The sequence below is a fragment of the Amphiprion ocellaris genome, chromosome 12 (assembly GCF_022539595.1).
Source record: "Amphiprion ocellaris isolate individual 3 ecotype Okinawa chromosome 12, ASM2253959v1, whole genome shotgun sequence".
Lineage (NCBI taxonomy): Eukaryota > Metazoa > Chordata > Actinopteri > Pomacentridae > Amphiprion > Amphiprion ocellaris.
In genome coordinates, this window is record NC_072777.1 from 33,788,534 (window position 1) to 33,806,596 (window position 18,063).

The 18,063-nt window shown below is 39.3% G+C and overlaps 1 protein-coding gene across 4 annotated transcripts in view; it reads right to left on the bottom strand.

Moving 5' to 3' along the window:
• Positions 1–18,063, bottom strand: part of LOC111569119 (centrosomal protein of 128 kDa) — a 71,180-nt gene that overhangs the window by 36,900 nt on the left and 16,217 nt on the right. For all 4 annotated transcript variants that reach the window (XR_004847400.2, XR_002746180.3, XM_035948588.2 and 1 more), the window contains 4 exons: positions 12,946–13,134; positions 11,611–12,072; positions 9,517–9,681; positions 7,073–7,237 (listed from right to left, as the gene is read on the bottom strand). Coding sequence is in view for 2 of the 4 variants with exons in the window: in XM_035948588.2 (XP_035804481.1) it covers positions 7,073–7,237; positions 9,517–9,681; positions 11,611–12,072; positions 12,946–13,134 (981 nt within the window). In the remaining 2 variants the exon portion in view is untranslated. The remainder of the gene's footprint in view (positions 1–7,072; positions 7,238–9,516; positions 9,682–11,610; positions 12,073–12,945; positions 13,135–18,063) is intronic.

Consider the following 18,063-nt stretch of genomic DNA (forward strand, 5'->3'; position numbering starts at 1 on the left):
ATAGATGGATGGATGGATTGGTGGGTGGATGGATGGATGGACTGATGGGTGGGTGGATGGGTGGGTGGATGGATGGATGATGGATGGATGATGGATGGGTGGGTGGGTGGATGGATGGATGGATGGATGGATGGATGGATGGATGGATGGATGGATGGATGGATGGATAGATGGGTGGGTGGGTGGGTGGATGGATAGATGGATGGATGGATGGATGGATGGATGGATGGATGGATGGATGGATGGATGGATGGGTGGGTGGGTGGGTGGATGGATGGATGGACTGATGGGTGGGTGGATGGGTGGGTGGATGGATGGATGGATGGATGGATGGATGTTTCACGACAACCCAGGCACTAGTGGATGACAATCCAGTGATTTAGACTCGTAACAACATGTACTTTAATATTAACATATAGTGTTAAATAACATCTGTTTTAAAATCATTTCAAATCAACACATTTGGGGAGTGACAGGTGGTGCCGATAAAGGGGTACTTGTGCTCATCTGACAGGGCTGTGGGCATAAGTACCCACTCATGTAAAACAGGACCAGCTGTTTGAGATGACTATCACAGGCTCGTGTAGCCCATCACATCTCTATCTGTCCTGCCAATGGCCGTTAAGGCTGCATACAGCTACGGTACCAAGTTTTGGAAAAACTGGAGTGCCACTTTAACCCCAGAACAGATCAGCTCTCCTGTGCCGTTATTTGCTTTGCTAAACAATGGTTGGTCTTCCGGCTTCTGATGGCACAAAAAACACTAAAAATAAATACTGTTTAGAAGTTACATACCGATTAGTGAAAGATGACACACTCTCATGGAATGTAAAAAAGCACAAGAATCGTTTTTAAGTCATGTCCAACCGTTTTAAAAGGTTTTTGTACATGTCGAGCCACCCTGACTACAGAGCAGAAACACAACTCCCCCTCTGCTAAAGTGAAAAAGACAAAAACAGATCACATGTGCAAAAACACACAGCCATGAACAAATTCAACAAAAAAGCAGAAGTGCTTTTTCAAGTGCATCCTTGTGGCAAGATGTTTACGCATGATCAACTGTCACGGAAAACACACAGCAGGGTTTTTTGGGACCCTTTCCATCCTGTGCCTTTGCAAACAACATCGTCACCGCACAGGTGCCAGGCAACTTTCTCAAGCTGTCACTCAAAACCAGATCCAAGCAAAAAGAATCTCCCAAGTCGTTGCCGCGGCAGCTCAAAGTATGGCGATGGAGTGCTGCTGTGTAGAGGTCCCCGTCTCAGGGAGTGTACAACCGTATGGCAGCGCATGTGACTGTGTGGGAGGATAAAACACACCTTTATGCTTCTTGCTCATGCTCTCTTTACTCTTTCTCCAACCATCAAAGGCCGCTTGGCGCAGTGGCAGACAAAAAGGAGGTGAAACTGTTGAAAACCTGAACAAGTAGGCTGGGAGTTGAAAGTGCTGCCTGTGAGGTGGAAGTGAAAGAAATGCCACTATTTTCTCAGCAGCACCGCCGTGGAATCCAAGCATCTGCCACGGCTAATTTAAATGTGTGATTGCATGGTTTATGTCTCTTTCAGAATGGGAGTAAGTCTATGACTGTGTGTCTTTGGTTACAGTGTGTTTCACCCCCCACTGAGAAGACGGAAAAGACGGTAAATCTTAAAGACAAGCAAAAGGCGGAGATGTGAAGGGTAACAGCAAGTGGAAAGGATGCAGAAGGATGTTTTCATAGAGATTACCACTGTGCCATGTCTCTTCATTAAACGGTTAAGGACTAAAGACACAGAAGATCGAGTAGAAGGAACAAGAAAAATTACAAATGTCTCAGTCTAACTTGGTAGTTATTGTATAGGATGTGCACACACTAGAATGAAGGTAAGATGAGACATGGGCATCAAATAAGTCACAAATTACAGAAAAAAAACACTTTTCAGACATGTACTCTGTACCAATAATCTGACAGCACCTGAGCGTGTTAGCTTCATGTCCGAATGTGCACACTACTCATTTTTCTGTCCAAGTCACGACAGCAGGCTTACTGAATTGGACCGAGTAGGATGTCTGTATCACCTTAACCATGAAACATGTATGAGGCACGCACGAGCAGTGTACTTTGAGTTATGTGAAGCAAGCTGGATAAGACTTTTTCCACATTTCTGTACTAATTTTAGTCCAAAAAAAAGCACAAAGAGCACAAAAAAACTGTGCAAAAAATACAAAACACCTTTCTCATTCACTTTGCTTTACAATTTCACATCTATTACAAATTGAAATGTCCTTTAAAATAAAATTTCATTGTGATGAAGACAGAGTCTATAAAAGGTCGGGTTCATGAGACTCATCAATAACAAATGTAATCCAGGTTTTGATAAAACTTTAAAAGCAGCTGAAATTTATTTTTTTGCTTCCAGCTGTTTGTAGGAGTCTTTCCTCTGAGTTTATTAAATATCTCCAGCATTAGACAGCAGCAGGTGCATCACCTTAGCAAGAGTTGTGTGTATTGTGGAAGAACAGCGGTACAATTTAGGATTATAAACTACCCCTGACGTGAAGATAGGATCCATCAGGGTCTAACAGCATGTCATGCTGTGAACTTTTCTTCACCTCAGACAGGAGAGCTGTCACACACAGAGTCAGTTTATCAATTGCACTTAAATCATTCATCACATATCAGTTGTCCTCAGGTTGAATCCTGAGCTCCATCACAGCTGTCAGCATACTGTTATTATTTTACTGCTGTGGAAGTACTAGTCAGATTAACATGAACAAAACTTTTTAAAATGGACTATTTGGATAATTTCATAAGCTTGATAATAACTTAGATTTATTCTTTTGTTTATTAGTGCATTATTGTACATTTCATGTCTGTTGATGCATTATTCAGTCTCTGATATATGACAAATATTGTGTGTGCGCCGCTCTCTCTATCACTGTCTGAATGAAGCTGTGAAAGTGACCTCTGTCTGAATGACAGAGTGCAATCACTTTAACAGATTGATGAAGCAGCAATGTTACGTCCCCCATGTCTGAAAAGAGCTAGAGAGACGGGGAATTAACAAAAGAGGAGGTGTTTTAAAAGGTTTAGCATTTAAGGCAGAAAAACAACTGTCATACCAGTTTTGATAGTGAAGTGTAGGCACTAGACTCATATCCAGTAAGAAAGCAGAGTCACTGGTAAAAAATCTTCCTCGACAACTGATTTATCAGCTGCAAAAACAGTCAGTTCCTCATATGACAGCACACTTGTCCCACAAACTTTGTCTTAACTTTCGCTGTTTTTACGCTGTCTTACAACCAGCTCTAAAGAGAGGGAAGGAAGGAAGGACAGTGTCTGGAGGTGACTGAAACCTAATACAGCCTTTAACTGTTAATGATTCCTCTCATTAGGCCAATCACTGGTAAGTTTGACTTCTTTTCAACATGACGGATTACAGAAGAGGAAAGGTGTTGGCTCGCATGTCTGACTGCAGCACTGCTGGACCAGATGGAGAAATCTATGAGCAGATAAGAGCGGACTGGGTTCATTAGCCCGGAGCAGCAGAGGAAAACCAGCTTCAAGTATGTAGGGGGGAGTGAGTGAGTGTGTGTAGCATGTATTTATTACTGTATGAGTGTGTAGATGCTGACAAAAGGCAATACGAGTTAACATTAGCGTTGGTCAGTAGGCAGTGTAGGCGACAGTTTAGCTGTAATATGTAGATTCGGTTGTGTGTGGTATGTTGTACATATTTTGTCTCTTTGTTCTACAGATGCTAATGATTAATCTTGAATTGGGCTGGAACGAGTTAATTTCGATTATTTACAGAAAAAATAATGCGTTAAAAAAATAACACATTTAATCGTACCTTTCTCAGGTCCCTAATTTCTGGCACACCGGTAACACTAATGAACACTCAAGACCAGTAGGTGGCGCTAATGAAGCTAAAGTCTGTTTGCATGCCGTGAAGAAGATACACAGGAGTGACGTCAGTGCACAAGAAAGTTTGGTGAACAGTGAAGGAAGACGAGACGCATTGAGCTTGTTGGGTGGAAATTTTTCTTTTAAAAATCTTCCTGATGGCAGCTTGGATAAAAGCCTGGTTGTGTGCAAATTGTGCAACACAGAGTTTTCTGATCACCTCAATGTAAAACATGTAGCTGTTACAACCAGAGCTAATGTTAGCTACAACAGTTTTGGTACCAGTGGTGTAGACATCTCATAATAGAGAACTTTTGAAGACATTAAAAGTGCTTGAGTTTACAAAGTCTTAAAATGTTGAATATAATTGCACTTTGATTTTGCAGTAATCTGTGAATGTAGTAGACAGATGAAAAATGCAGAAAGATATAAATGAAACAAACATTTTTGTTGTTTTAAGTTATTATGTGGAGTTATGTGACCATTGGCATTGGTTTGTCTGTCTGTGTGTCTTTTAATAACTTAAATATAAACTTTTAGTTTAGAAAACAATATTTTTTTAATAGATAAAAATGTATATTCCTAAAATAAGAACCATCAAAATGACACCATTTATCAGACCCAGAAACTATGAAAACAGAATGAATCCGTGGATTTTCAACATTTTAAATGTTGATGTACTTATTCTGATGTTATGAGCCATTCAGTGGGAAAACCAAACTAAATCCAGGTTTTAAATCATAATTTTCTATATGTCCTATTTTATAAATTTAAAATTATAAACACATATATGTCTATTCATCGATTCAGTCATCAATCAAAATTTATTTGAATTGAAAAACTTTGCTTTTTGTGTCAAATGTTGCTATTTGACAACAACGCAATTAATTGCGATTAATTAATTACAAAGCCTCTTTTTAATTAGGTAAATTTTTTATTGCGTCCCAGCACTAATTTTAAGTGATTAATGATATATTAACTGAGGGCATGCATGTCAGAGAAAGTATTGTACATGCAGTACCTGGTTGCACCACCAGGTGGAGCCTCTTACTGTTTAATTAAATGGAAGACTGCTGTTGGTTTGCTGTGTTAAATACTGGAGCAGCTGGAGAGGGCGGTCATTCAGACTACAGATAGTTCCATGTTGGCAAGCAAAGAGCATTGTAGAGTTTAGCTAGCATCAGTCACCATGACAATGACTTCTGTAGCACTTAATGCCTTCCTACTAGAGCTCATGCATAGTAAAAGAGCAGAGTTTTACTGGAACAGCCAAGTGTCCAATGAAACAGAGCAGATTTTGCAGTGACTGTGTTTGTGATGAAAAATAGCTTTCATTTTATTTCAATTAAGTTTAAATATCGCTTCATGACCACTCATTTTTCTTCATTCATTATTGCCACTCTTCAGGTTTAGTACAAACAACAGAAATCTGTCATGCAACAAGTTTTTATCAATAATCGTATTCATTAAACAAATTAATAAATGTAGGCTCTTAAATAAAAAAGAACAAATGAGTTGAAAAAAATGAAATAATTAATTTTCACTGTCTGTGCAGTCCTGTAGTTGAATTCACAGCAATAAATTTATGATTTCCCTCCAGAAAAGAACCTGTTTACTTTCCTGATAACTAAATATCGCTACAAAACTCAGAAATGTTCAACAAAGTCAATATTTGTTTTGTTTTTTCATGTTACATAAAATAAATAATTTAATTTAAAAGTAATGTAACATATTCTTTCGATCTAATGTGGTTGCAGATGTACGGATTTGGTGCAGTTCTGAGTTTTTAGAGGCAAAGCTTTTTGGCATTGTTCAGGCTTGGATGTGCAGCTGTAAGGGCAGCTCTGCACCAAAGTGTGTTCACCTTGTTTTCACCAGCATAAAGCATGCTCTGGCCCACAATCACACAGCAGTAAAAATATTAGCTACGCTGGCTGCCTGCTTCAAACGCCATTAAAATCACTTTGCTCGTACGGTCAATTGATTTTTAGAGTCTGAATTTTATGTTTAGGAAACAGAAAAAGGGACAACGTTCTGGAAACACAAATATTTTTGCATACTCCACTAAAATCAAATCCTATATTTTCCAGACTGTGTAGGAAATCTTGAATAAGTATATCTGCAATATGAATAAGTCTCTAATATGCACAGAAGAGGTAAAAGTACAAGTATTTTCATTGGACATTTTGTCTCATGCAGCACATTAATACCACCCAAACAAGCTGCTCAACAGGCACAGTTATCTCAAATTATGTGGAAAGAGATTATGAAGTAAAATGTATTCAGATGAGTTCACGAAGTTCAAAAAAAGGTTGCAATTTTGTCCATTCGCTCAGCAAATCCTCATACAAGACCCTAATATTTTCCTAATGAGGTTATGGATTGCAACAGCTAACAGGTAAGCATTTCTAACTAAATCTGCAACTTCACCCTTGTGTTGTCCTGTGGGTCAAAACTGACCCGGTTTAAAGTTTAAAAATGTGGGGGGGAAAAAAAAAAAATTTCCAGTGAAACTTCTGATGTCCACATCTTCAACATTTTTGGGAAATCTTTGAACATTTTTTGGTGGAAAAAAGAAAAGTTAAAAATATTTCTTAAGAACATTCTATAAAAAAAATCAACCAAAATCCAGCAAATTTTGATTTTTATGTGAATGCTCAAAGAAAATAGAAGTTTTACTGATATATATGGAATCACTTTAGATATTTTTAGGATTTTTTTGCAAGATTTTTACTCATAGCATAACTTTATTTCTTTTACACCGACAAATCAAAGATAAGATGGTTTTACCTTAGCTGACATGTTTCAACTGCAACTGCAGTCTTCTTCAGAGCTAAGGTAAAACCATCTTATCTTTGATTTGTCGGTGTAAAAGAAATAACGTTATCCTATGATAGTCAACGACAAAATGAACATTATCCAAATAAAAAAAGATTTTTACTCATTTTTCTTGTCAAATTTGGGGGATTTTTTAAATAAATAAAACTTCTAAGGGAAACTCTTAAGGATTTATTGGAATTTTCTTCCTGAAGATTTTGCAAATTTTCTGAAATTTGGGAAATTTTTTTGCGGAGTTTTTAGATTTTTTTTCAGACGAGGAAACAATATTTTTTGGTGGCCGTAAATGAGGACAACAGGAGGGTTAGACAAATCAGATAACAAACAGAATGTAATGAAAGTAAATACCTGCAGTTTGTCTTCACCGTTCCTCGCCAGACTACGACAGGCAGCGTCTAGTTCCTCGCCCATAGAGGTTAAAACGGCCTCCTGCTCTGCTTCCATTTGCAGCACTTTCTGCTCCAGCTTAACAAATTCTGACTCGGAGGCACGTCTCCGTTCACCTGACCTGACCTGTGGAGGACAGCAGACAGCAGAGTGGCGGAGAGTAATTAGGTGCAAATTAGCTATCGCTTTCTGGTGTTTTTAGTCATGCAATCTAAATCCTACAAGGCACTGATTAGACTAGGTTTCTTTTTCGCAGACAGGTGAAATAAGTAACATGTTTCTAGCCTGATACAAGATCACTTTCAGTCCGGTGCACGAGACATTTAGCTGCTAAAAATTACTCAGTTTCATCTTTGGTAAATCTGACATTTTTTTTAAACCACACTCTTCTCTGAGCTGCAGTAACTGAGTGGGAACTAGGAGCATTTCTGTGTCTGCCTGCCTTTTCTTAGAGGTTTTTATGGAACACTGGTAAATAGTAGCGTCTACTGGTGCATATTAGGGCATGTCTTTTGAGGACATCTGTAAATTGCAGCTGCAGAAAACAACCTGGGTTACACTTTCACGCTCTAAGCTGCATGAATCCCTGCATACACACAAGTCATGCCGCGCCACCCGCCGCCACAAAAAAATTCACAACCTGTGGGAAACACTGAAATATGATTAAATTGTCAACATTATGCGTCGTGTTTAAGGCAATGAGTGCAGTCAAATCGTGGCAGGGAACAGCCCATTTACTTCACAGCATCAACGCTCAAAAGCATTATTCCATCTCCAATCAACAGGGGTTTTCTGCTCAAACATTTCTGAATTACTTGAAACTTTTTTTTACCATTAATTATGGATATTCAAAAAGGTATTTCTGACAATTTTGTTTGATGCATCAAGTGCTTTCAGAGATCTTTTTTTTAATTGCCCCATCGATCCAATTTCAGCACATTTTCCGAACCATATGTAGAACACTTTTAAATATGGAATAAAAATGAAAAATTGTTTTTGATGATCTCTGATAACATCATAGAGGCAAGTTTATTCTGAAAGGAACACAAAACAAGCATGCATTTGGGTCATATGAAACAGTTTCCCCAATGATCGTAGGAGTAAATTTACTTTTAATCTGAAATACTTGGTCACAAAAATAAAAAAAAATAAACTAAAATTTTGTTTAACTCAAACAATCAAAGATGATTTGAGATGGAATGACGAGGAATAATGGAATAATGAGCATACCACCTTCCTGATGTGTTTCACAGGCAGAAATGATAATAAAATTTAAGATTACTTATAACACAGCAAAAGAAGAGCTACCTTTGACTAACTTTAAGTCCCAGATTGTCTTTATGAGGCAAGACAGGGCTAAATGTAGAAGACATTTATGTGCAACCTTAGTCCTGTTAAAAACCATTAAGAAATTACCAGTGTGGAAAAGCTTAAAATATATTCTTCAGCACCAAATGCACATTTTTTGTTATTGTTCCTAAATAATGTGCTGATGCAACTAAATGAAAATGTTAGGCATACCACTGCAACAAATGTAAAAAATGTAGAAACCCTGGTTGTTACAGAAAGACAGACAACTTTTGGCCTCAGAGTTATTCAGTTTGCTCCCAAACAAACAGATTTAGTTACGTTTCCTTTTCTGACCAGTTCTGTTAACAGTTTCAGGGTCTTTACCAGGATACGGTCGATCAATACGTTTGAGGACATGAACCAACTGATCAGTGCTACCCAGGGACCATGGATCATTATCCTGTCCCTGGGTTAATAAACTGCCCGTGTTACATTAAGAAGAGCCTTTTTTCTGCATTCGGCCGACTTCAGATCAATACACGGTTCCTGTAAAAGAGGCCCACGCAAATTATCAGCGGCCTGTCAGAGGGGTGAATTAGGGTTCAATACTTCATCAGCTGTTGTAAAACACCTGAGGACATATTGACGGACCCTTTAAGAATAGTGCTTATTTGGCACCACTTAACCTTTCAGACCATTTTTAGGGCTGCAGGACCACATGATCTAACCAGATACCCACATTTTAAGGCGAGGAAGGCAGGAAGGATAGCATTGTGACTATAGGTTCTGTATGTTTGTGTTCCTTCCTTTTGCAAACACGACTGATCTAGAAATAATACTGGAGCACTGTAGACATACACTGGCTAGTTGGCTGCACAAATTGTGTTTCTCTTCATGCGCTAGATATAGTCATAGCAAAACATGCTGCTGTTTTAGGTGGAACTAGTATCTGTTAAGTAAGTCTTATCTTTGAAAATTGCTTTCTTTGCTCACTCCTTAGACTATCTCTGTCACAATTAATTACAAGCAGCACAAATATTGTAGAATTTTAAGTGTTTTGTCACTTAATATTAGTCATTATGTGTGAAAAAAATATCAAAAGAGGCCCGACTTACTTTGTCCTCCACCTCCTGTTTAAGTAGCTGGTATTTTCGGTGAAGAAGTGCATGTGCCTCGTCTTTTGTGCTCAGCTGTGCTGCCAGCTTATCACACTCATCCTTCATCCTGTCCAACTTGATGTGCAGCGCCCCACACAGCTCCTTGTCTGATGCTGCATCTGCCTGGTAGAGAGTAGATGATACACAGGTAATAGTTTGAGATCACAAAGACTGGTGGCCTATCTTCAACTTGAAACAAGTTTCACTTTTCAATTTCTGTGATCATCAAGCCTTAAAACATACTGAGGATGTGAGTAAATAGCACAGACACATTTTCACTGTCAGAAATGCAGCTTTGCAAATCATATCAGAGTCTACCAAATATACCAGTGGACCCTAATAATTTGATCTTAAATCACATCTAGCAGGCGCAGCCTGAATCTGAATCAACATTTTGTGCAGCACAAACAGAGAGCATTCTCTAACGAGTCAAGAGAATGAGTAACTGCCATTTCCAATACTCTGAAATCATGTTCTCGGTCCTTAACGCCTGCCCTTAATGTCTGAGTCCAGCTCAAGCTTTTAAAGGAGAGCCTCAGACATTAGGTTTCTATCTACAATAATAACATTATCACACACAGCTCAAGATATAGTAAAGTGGAAGGAACAACAATGACTGAAGACTGGGAGTCACAGCACTGACACAAATAAAGAAAAAATGGAAGAAACAGAAGTGCTGGAAGAGAAAATGCAAAATTAGAACTGGAGGGAGGCAGAAAAAGAGGGATTAAGACAGAGAGACGGCGAGAGGGAAGATAGAGTAGAGGAGAAATCGGGAGAGAAAGGACGAGGACAAGGAAACAGGAATATTTTAAAGCTTTTTCTGACGTGACTGTATCACAATTGCAATATAGGCTTCCAGCTATGCTCTGTGAATATTGGGTGGGCTTCTTAGGGACATCTGCAGCACCCGTAGGCTAGTATTTAAAAACATTCCAGCAAACGCCCTTGTCCTCACTGCACTTGGAAATGACACCATTACAATGAGCTATGTCAGATATTAATGCCATTCAGCGCAGCTAATGGGCTAAACTCAACCATATCAGGGAGGTCCATGCCCCTTAAGAAACAATGTACCCAGAAGGGCTCATCATTGAAGATATTGAAGGTGGGGAGGCGGGGGTTTGGGCACTGAGGGAGCAAGTCAAGTGGAGTCCCGTATCTCCAGTGCTGCTTTGATGAGACTTCTGAGGTCTGATATCTGGGTGTTTAAATATTCACGCTTGGAGCTGTGGAATGTCCATGAAGATCCACGGGGCACCACACACCATTAGGAGCTCAGCTATCCTCGGTTCACCCGCACTCAGAGGACAGAGCCCTGGCCAATGAAGAAAATTACTCTAAATGAGAATTTCATCTGTGTCTCGCTGGGTCGGAAATATGCCAGATGTTTAGTGGCTGTGGCATGTTACCCGGCGCCGAGTTTGAAGTGTGTGCCAATGATATTCTAAATGTCAATTAGACTCTGGCACTCTGTGATCCATGGATAGGTGTGAGGGAAATTAAATTTCTGTGGCTGGCTTATCACCTTGAACATCTGAAAACATTTGACAAATTAAGAGTGTGTGTGACACGTGATACATTATCCAGAGATCTGCAGCACTTTTCAGACGGGCCTTTAGAAGCATTTCAAGGATTTTTATATCACTCTTTTTAAATATACTTATTTATTTTTCTGCCTAGTGTTAGATGAAAAGACTGATACTTCTCTTATGTCTGTTCACTAAATACGTAGCTACAGCCAACATACAATTAGCCTAGCTTAGCGTAGAGGCTAAAATCAGGCATGGCTCTGTTTAAAGGTGGTGATACACACCAAACAGCATCAAAAAGCTCATAAATTAACTAATTATATCTCCTTCAATCCACACCAAAAGCTCAGTAAAAATGTGCAAGATTATTTCTTGGCTGGAAAAAAAGCTGCCTCACAACCAAATTACTGATCTTTAATTTTTGTGTAACTTTTCGACAAACCTGATTGAGCTAAAGATAAGCAGCTGCTGAGTCTATATGCACATTTTCTGGACAGACACATTTAGAACAAGGACCTACCTTGACCTCCCTCAGGTGTGACTGTATTTCCTCTCGCTCCTGGCGGCAGAGCCCCAGCATGTCTTGCACCTCCCGATCCTTTTTTATCCTGCTGTCCTCCACCATGGCCTTCGTGTTGTCTAGTTCCTTCTGATGCACCTCTCTCTCAAGCTGCAGCTGCTGGCTCAGGGCGTCTCGCTCCTCCTGCAGCGCTGTCAGCTTGACCTGAAGTTCTGAGGTGCCCTTCTGGAGCTCCTTCCTGGAACTCTCCTCCTCAGCCAGCCGCTGGGCGAGCTGAGCATGGGCTGTGGTCATCTGCTTCAGGGCTGCCTGGAGCTCGGCCTGAGCATCCTGGTCCCTCTGACAGCGACGGGCTTGAGTGTCAGCTCGTTCTTGCAGCCTCTGGTTCTCTTCTCTCAGTCTTGCTAGGATGGCAGCCTGACGCTGAGCCTCCTCCTCCAGGGTAGCTGAGGCCTCTCTCACCTAGGGTTAGGAGCACTATTAAAACTGATCAAAGCTCTTTAACTCTCTGAACCCCAAAACCTGCTGGTGGGTTTGAAAGCTATGTTATCCATCTTTAATAAAAACTTTAATAAAAACTCAATTACACAGTTGATCATAGCTATGGTTCTGATCTATGACATGATGTTCTGTTGGGAAAGGTGACCAAAACTAAGCTTAAAACTGATACTTCTATGTGTTTCATTTAAAAATGTAACCATTTGCACTATTCAGATTCTGTAAAAAACAAGCAATTTTGTGTTTTTCAGCCATGAAACCATTAGTTACTCAGCTGTGACAGTCACAAGACAAAAATTAGTCTTGTAATTGAACTACTTTATAGTGCAGTGAAAAATAAGCCCGCAGTGAGTGTTTTGTTGATTAATATTTCACTTTAAAATGAGACAGACTGACTTGCCAAATTGAAATTTCAACCATATCTACAGTTAAACTGAGCTGTACTTATGTGCTTGTAACCACTAAATATGCATCTCAGTTGAAAAAGAGTTGATATCTGTCTTGATACAACCTCAAAAGGACAATTTTAGTGCTTACTGACTACTTTCAAAAAGGTGCCATAATTAAATTACACTCAATTAGCATATTTCAGGGTGGTAATGCAATACTGATATTATTCAGCCTCTGTGCTGACTGCTATCATTTCTGATAAAGCCAGTTAGACTTTTCAGTTGAATCTGATTTGCAGATATCCTCAATCTAAAGGTTACTAGATGCACATTGTTAAATGAAAACTTGAACCACAGTCAATAGTGCTGTGAGCTATTTTAAAATCTTTGTTTTGCACCCCTGGTGATTTGAAAAGGAAACTCTATTTTTGGATGTTCAACCCCACACCTCCCGGATTTCCTGCTGCAGTGACAACTGGCGCTGGTGATTCTCCGACAGCTCCACGTCCTTGCGGTGGAGCTCTTCCTCGCGCTGGGCCAACCGGCCTAGGATTTCAGCGAGCTCCCTGCGGGCTGCCTCAGTCTGCTGGCTCAGCGCCTTCAGCTGGGCCTGAGAGCTTCCCTTTTCCCTGGCTGCCTGGAGGGAGAAAGAGAAAGGGAGTTAGAGAGGAAAAAAGGAAATGAAGAATGACAAATGAAGAGAAGGAGGAAGATGGTGTACAAAGAGTACAATAATGACGAGAGCCAGAGACAGAGTGACAGAGAGACGGAGGGAGAGAAACATATGCAGAACCAGCTCTGGCACTGATAGGAAAATGCAAGCACTCAGGTTCCTGATAAGGGACAATGGTCAGGTCTGTTCAAGGCAGATTGCTTCTAATACTCTGGCTTTGACTGGAATTTGCAAAGACTTTGCTGCAGCTCAGAACCTAATCATTTAATTGAGCACTTGATTCTCTTCCCTAATTCATTAAGAGGGCAGAAATGATTTTGTAATTAATTCACGTCACATCGAGTATGCCAGGTGGGAGTCTGTCTGTGAGGCGCAGCGGTGCTGACTGAGTTTGGAAATGACTCCCTCAGTTCAAATGGAATGTAAATCACTGGGAGGTGACTCTTAAGGTAATACCAACAGTCAGCAATTAATTATTCAGCTAAACACAATGCCTGTAACATACCAAGCAAAGGTACTTTATTTTTGGTCGTGTTATTAAATTAATTCAAACTGCATTAATTAAGAGTTTAATTCTGACTTTGACACAAAGTCCTCTGTGCCATGAAGACAAAACAAAGCATGAAACATGAAAAGAAAAGGCTTTTCAGTGTTCAACCATTTTCTTTGTCTGGGCATTAATGAAAAGCTCCACAACATTTCTCACTGTTCCCACTGTTTTAATCGCACTGTTCTTGCATCCTTTCCTTTAAAGCTGAGACCAGTTTGCATGTGACATATAATATGCATAGCACTGGATAAGTATGTATGTATATCTCCCTTTTCCAATAATGATACTTAAAGGTACAGAAAATGCTGCTTTTGCAGTCCATTTTTACTATGAGCTGCCATGTGGGAACTGGACCAGAAAAACTATTATGATTGGGATTATATGAATATTATAAATATTTAAGCGTATACATTTCCCCAGTGATGGGAGAGTGTTGATTATTTTATTTGAAAGGCTGGTGTCTAAACTTGAGAGTCCTTCATACTGTGGTGTGTGTGTGTGTGTTAGAGTCTTGAACCGCCATTAGAAACACAACACTCCCCAGAGATTTAGCTGAACTCATGTCATGGCCTGAATATTTGTGCACATGGCTGCCTGGATCTCTGCCATTTTGATGTTTGTTGAGTTTCCACCCTGCAGGACTAACTGGGTGATCAGCACTGAGCGCTACAGAGTTCCTGTCAGAGGAGCAAAGTCACCAAATGATGTTCAGCCTTTTTCCTCTGGAGATACAGGAATAAAAATATTAAAAAATAGCTTCAGATTCCTTCATCCAGCCCTCTAATCACACGTAAAGCCCACAAAAATATGATATTGATTAAAAATGGCAAGTAGCCTACATTTTAGGTCAAAAATGGCAAGTAGCCTACAGTTTAGGTCCCACCAGCCCTACTTCACGCTATTTTGTGCTCATACTTTAATATGATTATAGCTATGTAAATCAGGACTGAACAATTAATTTACACAAAATGGAAATTGCAACTTAAAACAAAGGCAGCAATTTCGGATCTGATCTGAAGTTTAAACTGTGGTGTCAATAGTTTTATAAAATCATGGCATCCTTCTAGTGTGACAGTCATTGCTTTTAATGGTACCTCATGTTAATGCTCCATCGTGTGTTTTAAATCCATTAAACTGTGAATCCTTAAAGCTAAACTGAAAAAAGTTATCGCAAATTAAATTATTTAGCTGTAATTTATCACAAATAGTTCTTATTCCAAGACACACAGTTAGAAAATGCTGGTCTAGCTGCCTGCAGTCACTGTGATGTTAATATACAACATGGGCTAAGCACAGAAAGACAGTGGGATGACCTTACTTTCCTGGAGAGCACAATGTCGCACATTTTGAATTAATTTTACTTTACAATCTAAAGATTTCTGGGATGGGCTAAGCAATCTGTCAACATCCAAAGGCCTCCTCTGCACATGAGAGCTACACATCCATGAGTTGCAGCATTTGTGGAACAACATGACAACTCTGATAGCATACTGTCAGCCGTTAGTAAAAGCAGAGCCCCAACTAAAACCCTACACTGCAAAAATGTTAGCCTTAGCAAGAACGACAGCATAAATTGGACTATAAAGTATATCAAGAGAGATCAGTTGTAAAATTTCATCAACATACAAAGTGAAAACAACCTAAATAGAATACTGTTAAACAGAAAAATTGCTTAAATGTTGCAGAGAAAACTTATATTACATTTGACTTTTGCACATGTCGCCTCATAAATCAATTCTGGTATTAAACCAAACCCAAAACAGCGCTGGATACAGAGATCTGACAATTAAGTTACGCAGTCAGTGCAAACACTAACTGTCTACATTTACAGTCCACATAGTGTCAGATAAAAAGAATTCACAAAAATGCTTTGTTCAGGATGTTGGTCTGCTCATCTCTCTGCTTGGGGTTAGTGAGGTCACCTTTTTCAGGACAGCTTGTCTGATTTTTTTTTGTGTGTTTTTGCTGGAATTAAACTAATTGCACTTGAGTTATCTAGCAGCTAATTTGCATTCTGTATGTACAGAAAAAGATAACAACTACAGAGCTATACATACACTACATACAATACGACAAAACATAGAAGTCCAACAGTGTAAGACAATAAATGAAATCAGTAAACAGAATAAATACATGCCAGTCATTGCACTGATTTCTGCCAAACCTTGAGGCTGGTTTTAAACACTGCGAAGCTTCCTGAATGTGTAATGTTTGTGGGGATGGAAATCCACTTCTTCACTGTTTTAACTGAGAAAGCAGATTGACTACAAACTGTCTTTCTGCCTTTTTCTGTCTTCTAAGATGATGGTTTACTCTTACTGGCGTAAACCACGTGTGCTAAACACCTTTATTGTTCTATATGCCTTTGTATAGCAATATAATCCTAAAACAGAGTGGTTAAAACACTAAATCCTACTTTTATGTTGACTTTATAACAGTTGTCGTACATCTGCTTATCTGTTTGAATTAAGGTTTTCATATTTGATCCGTGTTTACTCCTCAAACTGTTTAACATCACCAAGGTTGCATCAGAAAGAATGAAGCTAAACATGATTTATAGCCATTAAAATCAGATTAAATGTGAAATTCCTGAATTCAACCTCCACTTCACCATGACAATAGCTCTATTTTCATTCCTTGATAATTTAGTTGCTGTTTTTTTCATGAGTAGCATAAAGGGACTACATCTGCAGTGTTGTTATACAATCTTGTGATGCTTGATGATAATTATACGTAATCTTGAATAAAACACCTTCATATAAGCAACTTACACACAAATGGAGTAAAAGTAATAATGATAGGCCTATTTAACTTCAAAGTCACACAATTTGCAGTTTTTTGCAGCTTTCTTGCCTAACTTTGGCTGCAGCATGTGTGTTATCTTTAGCGTGTATTATATTGTAAAATTCTTCATATTGGTTTTGGGTTGTAGCTTTGTGCGGCTGCTTAGCATGACTGTAGTTGCTAGGTTTAGTAAAGTCAGAAAATGAAAAGTTGGGTATGTTGACGTTGCTTCATAGTACAGAGGGATGCACCATGAAGCAAGACTAATGGTTTTTAAGTGTCACAAAGGTGGCTCTCCAAACCTAGGATCATCTTGTTAACTGATGCTGCTGAGCTAACCAGCTCCAGAGGAAGTTGTGTTCGGAGCATCTCTCTTTGACCAGTTCTTTTTCTGCTGATTTTCTATGAGTGATAAGAGTTTTCAGCTTCAGGAATACAATGTATCTGCAAACCTCTTGGGTTACAGAAACTGTATGCATCGTATTGCCACAGGAACCTACACGCACGCAGTTGGTGATGCTGAAAAAGCAAAAATACTTTTTCTTTATCCTGATTTTACACTGCTGGTAATGCAACTAATAGAGCATAGACTGGAAACTTGATTGTTCTCTCGGTTTTGATCACAGAGTATATTCAGTCAGTAAGATTAATTTAATTTGATTCGACCAAAAACTAAAGCATCCTTCATTAAGGTTCAGTGATGGACATAAATGCATATGTTGAGTAACATGTGCTCTAAATTTTAAGGAGGACATGTCCAATCAGTCTCTCCTGAAATCTACACTTATGCATCGACAACTCACCTACACACATAAAAACACTCTAATAGCGCAACTTTAAAAAGATTTAAGACTGTCTTTAGTTGGTCGGCAAAGTCCAGCAGCACAAAGGCTCCTATCATGTTCAAGAAAAGGAAAGTAAAAATAAAACAAAGGCCTCACAGAGCTGCTAAAAAAACATCAGAAATATGTGAGAAACAGAACAGACTGTTCTGTGGTGTGATGTGTTCACAATGTCCACATCATTTGCAGCAGAAGAAGCCTTCTTTGCATCACTGTAGCTTGTTGTAGTAACCTACTTTCCTTCCACTATCCATAAATGTATTCTGATCTACAGACAGTTTGGCTGAGATATTTGTTTTCTCTTTGCCACATTTGGTGTCAAAATGTACTTCAGTACAGACATTAATGATAACTTTAGTATGCGCTGTCGAAGTCCTAGAAGTTCTGCATGTGCCAGAGTCTATTGCTAAGACAATGCAACAAAGAAAGTCAGAGGCTCAATTGTACTAATAGTGCTGCCAGCTGGCGGGCTGTTAACTCAGCCTCTAGCAGTAGCAGCAGAAGAAGCTGTAACATTTTAGACAGAGCTGCCCAGAGCCAGCTGCTAGTATTTGTGCTGCAGTTGTCCACCAGTGCCAACCACTACCTTGTCAATAAACTGCAGTGACATTTACCACCGTCTGCCAAACCTTTAATAGATTGTTTGCAACTGAGAACTGTTGTTGTGGTCGAATATGGGTTGAAAGAACAACCAGAGCCAAAAGAAAAATAAATAGC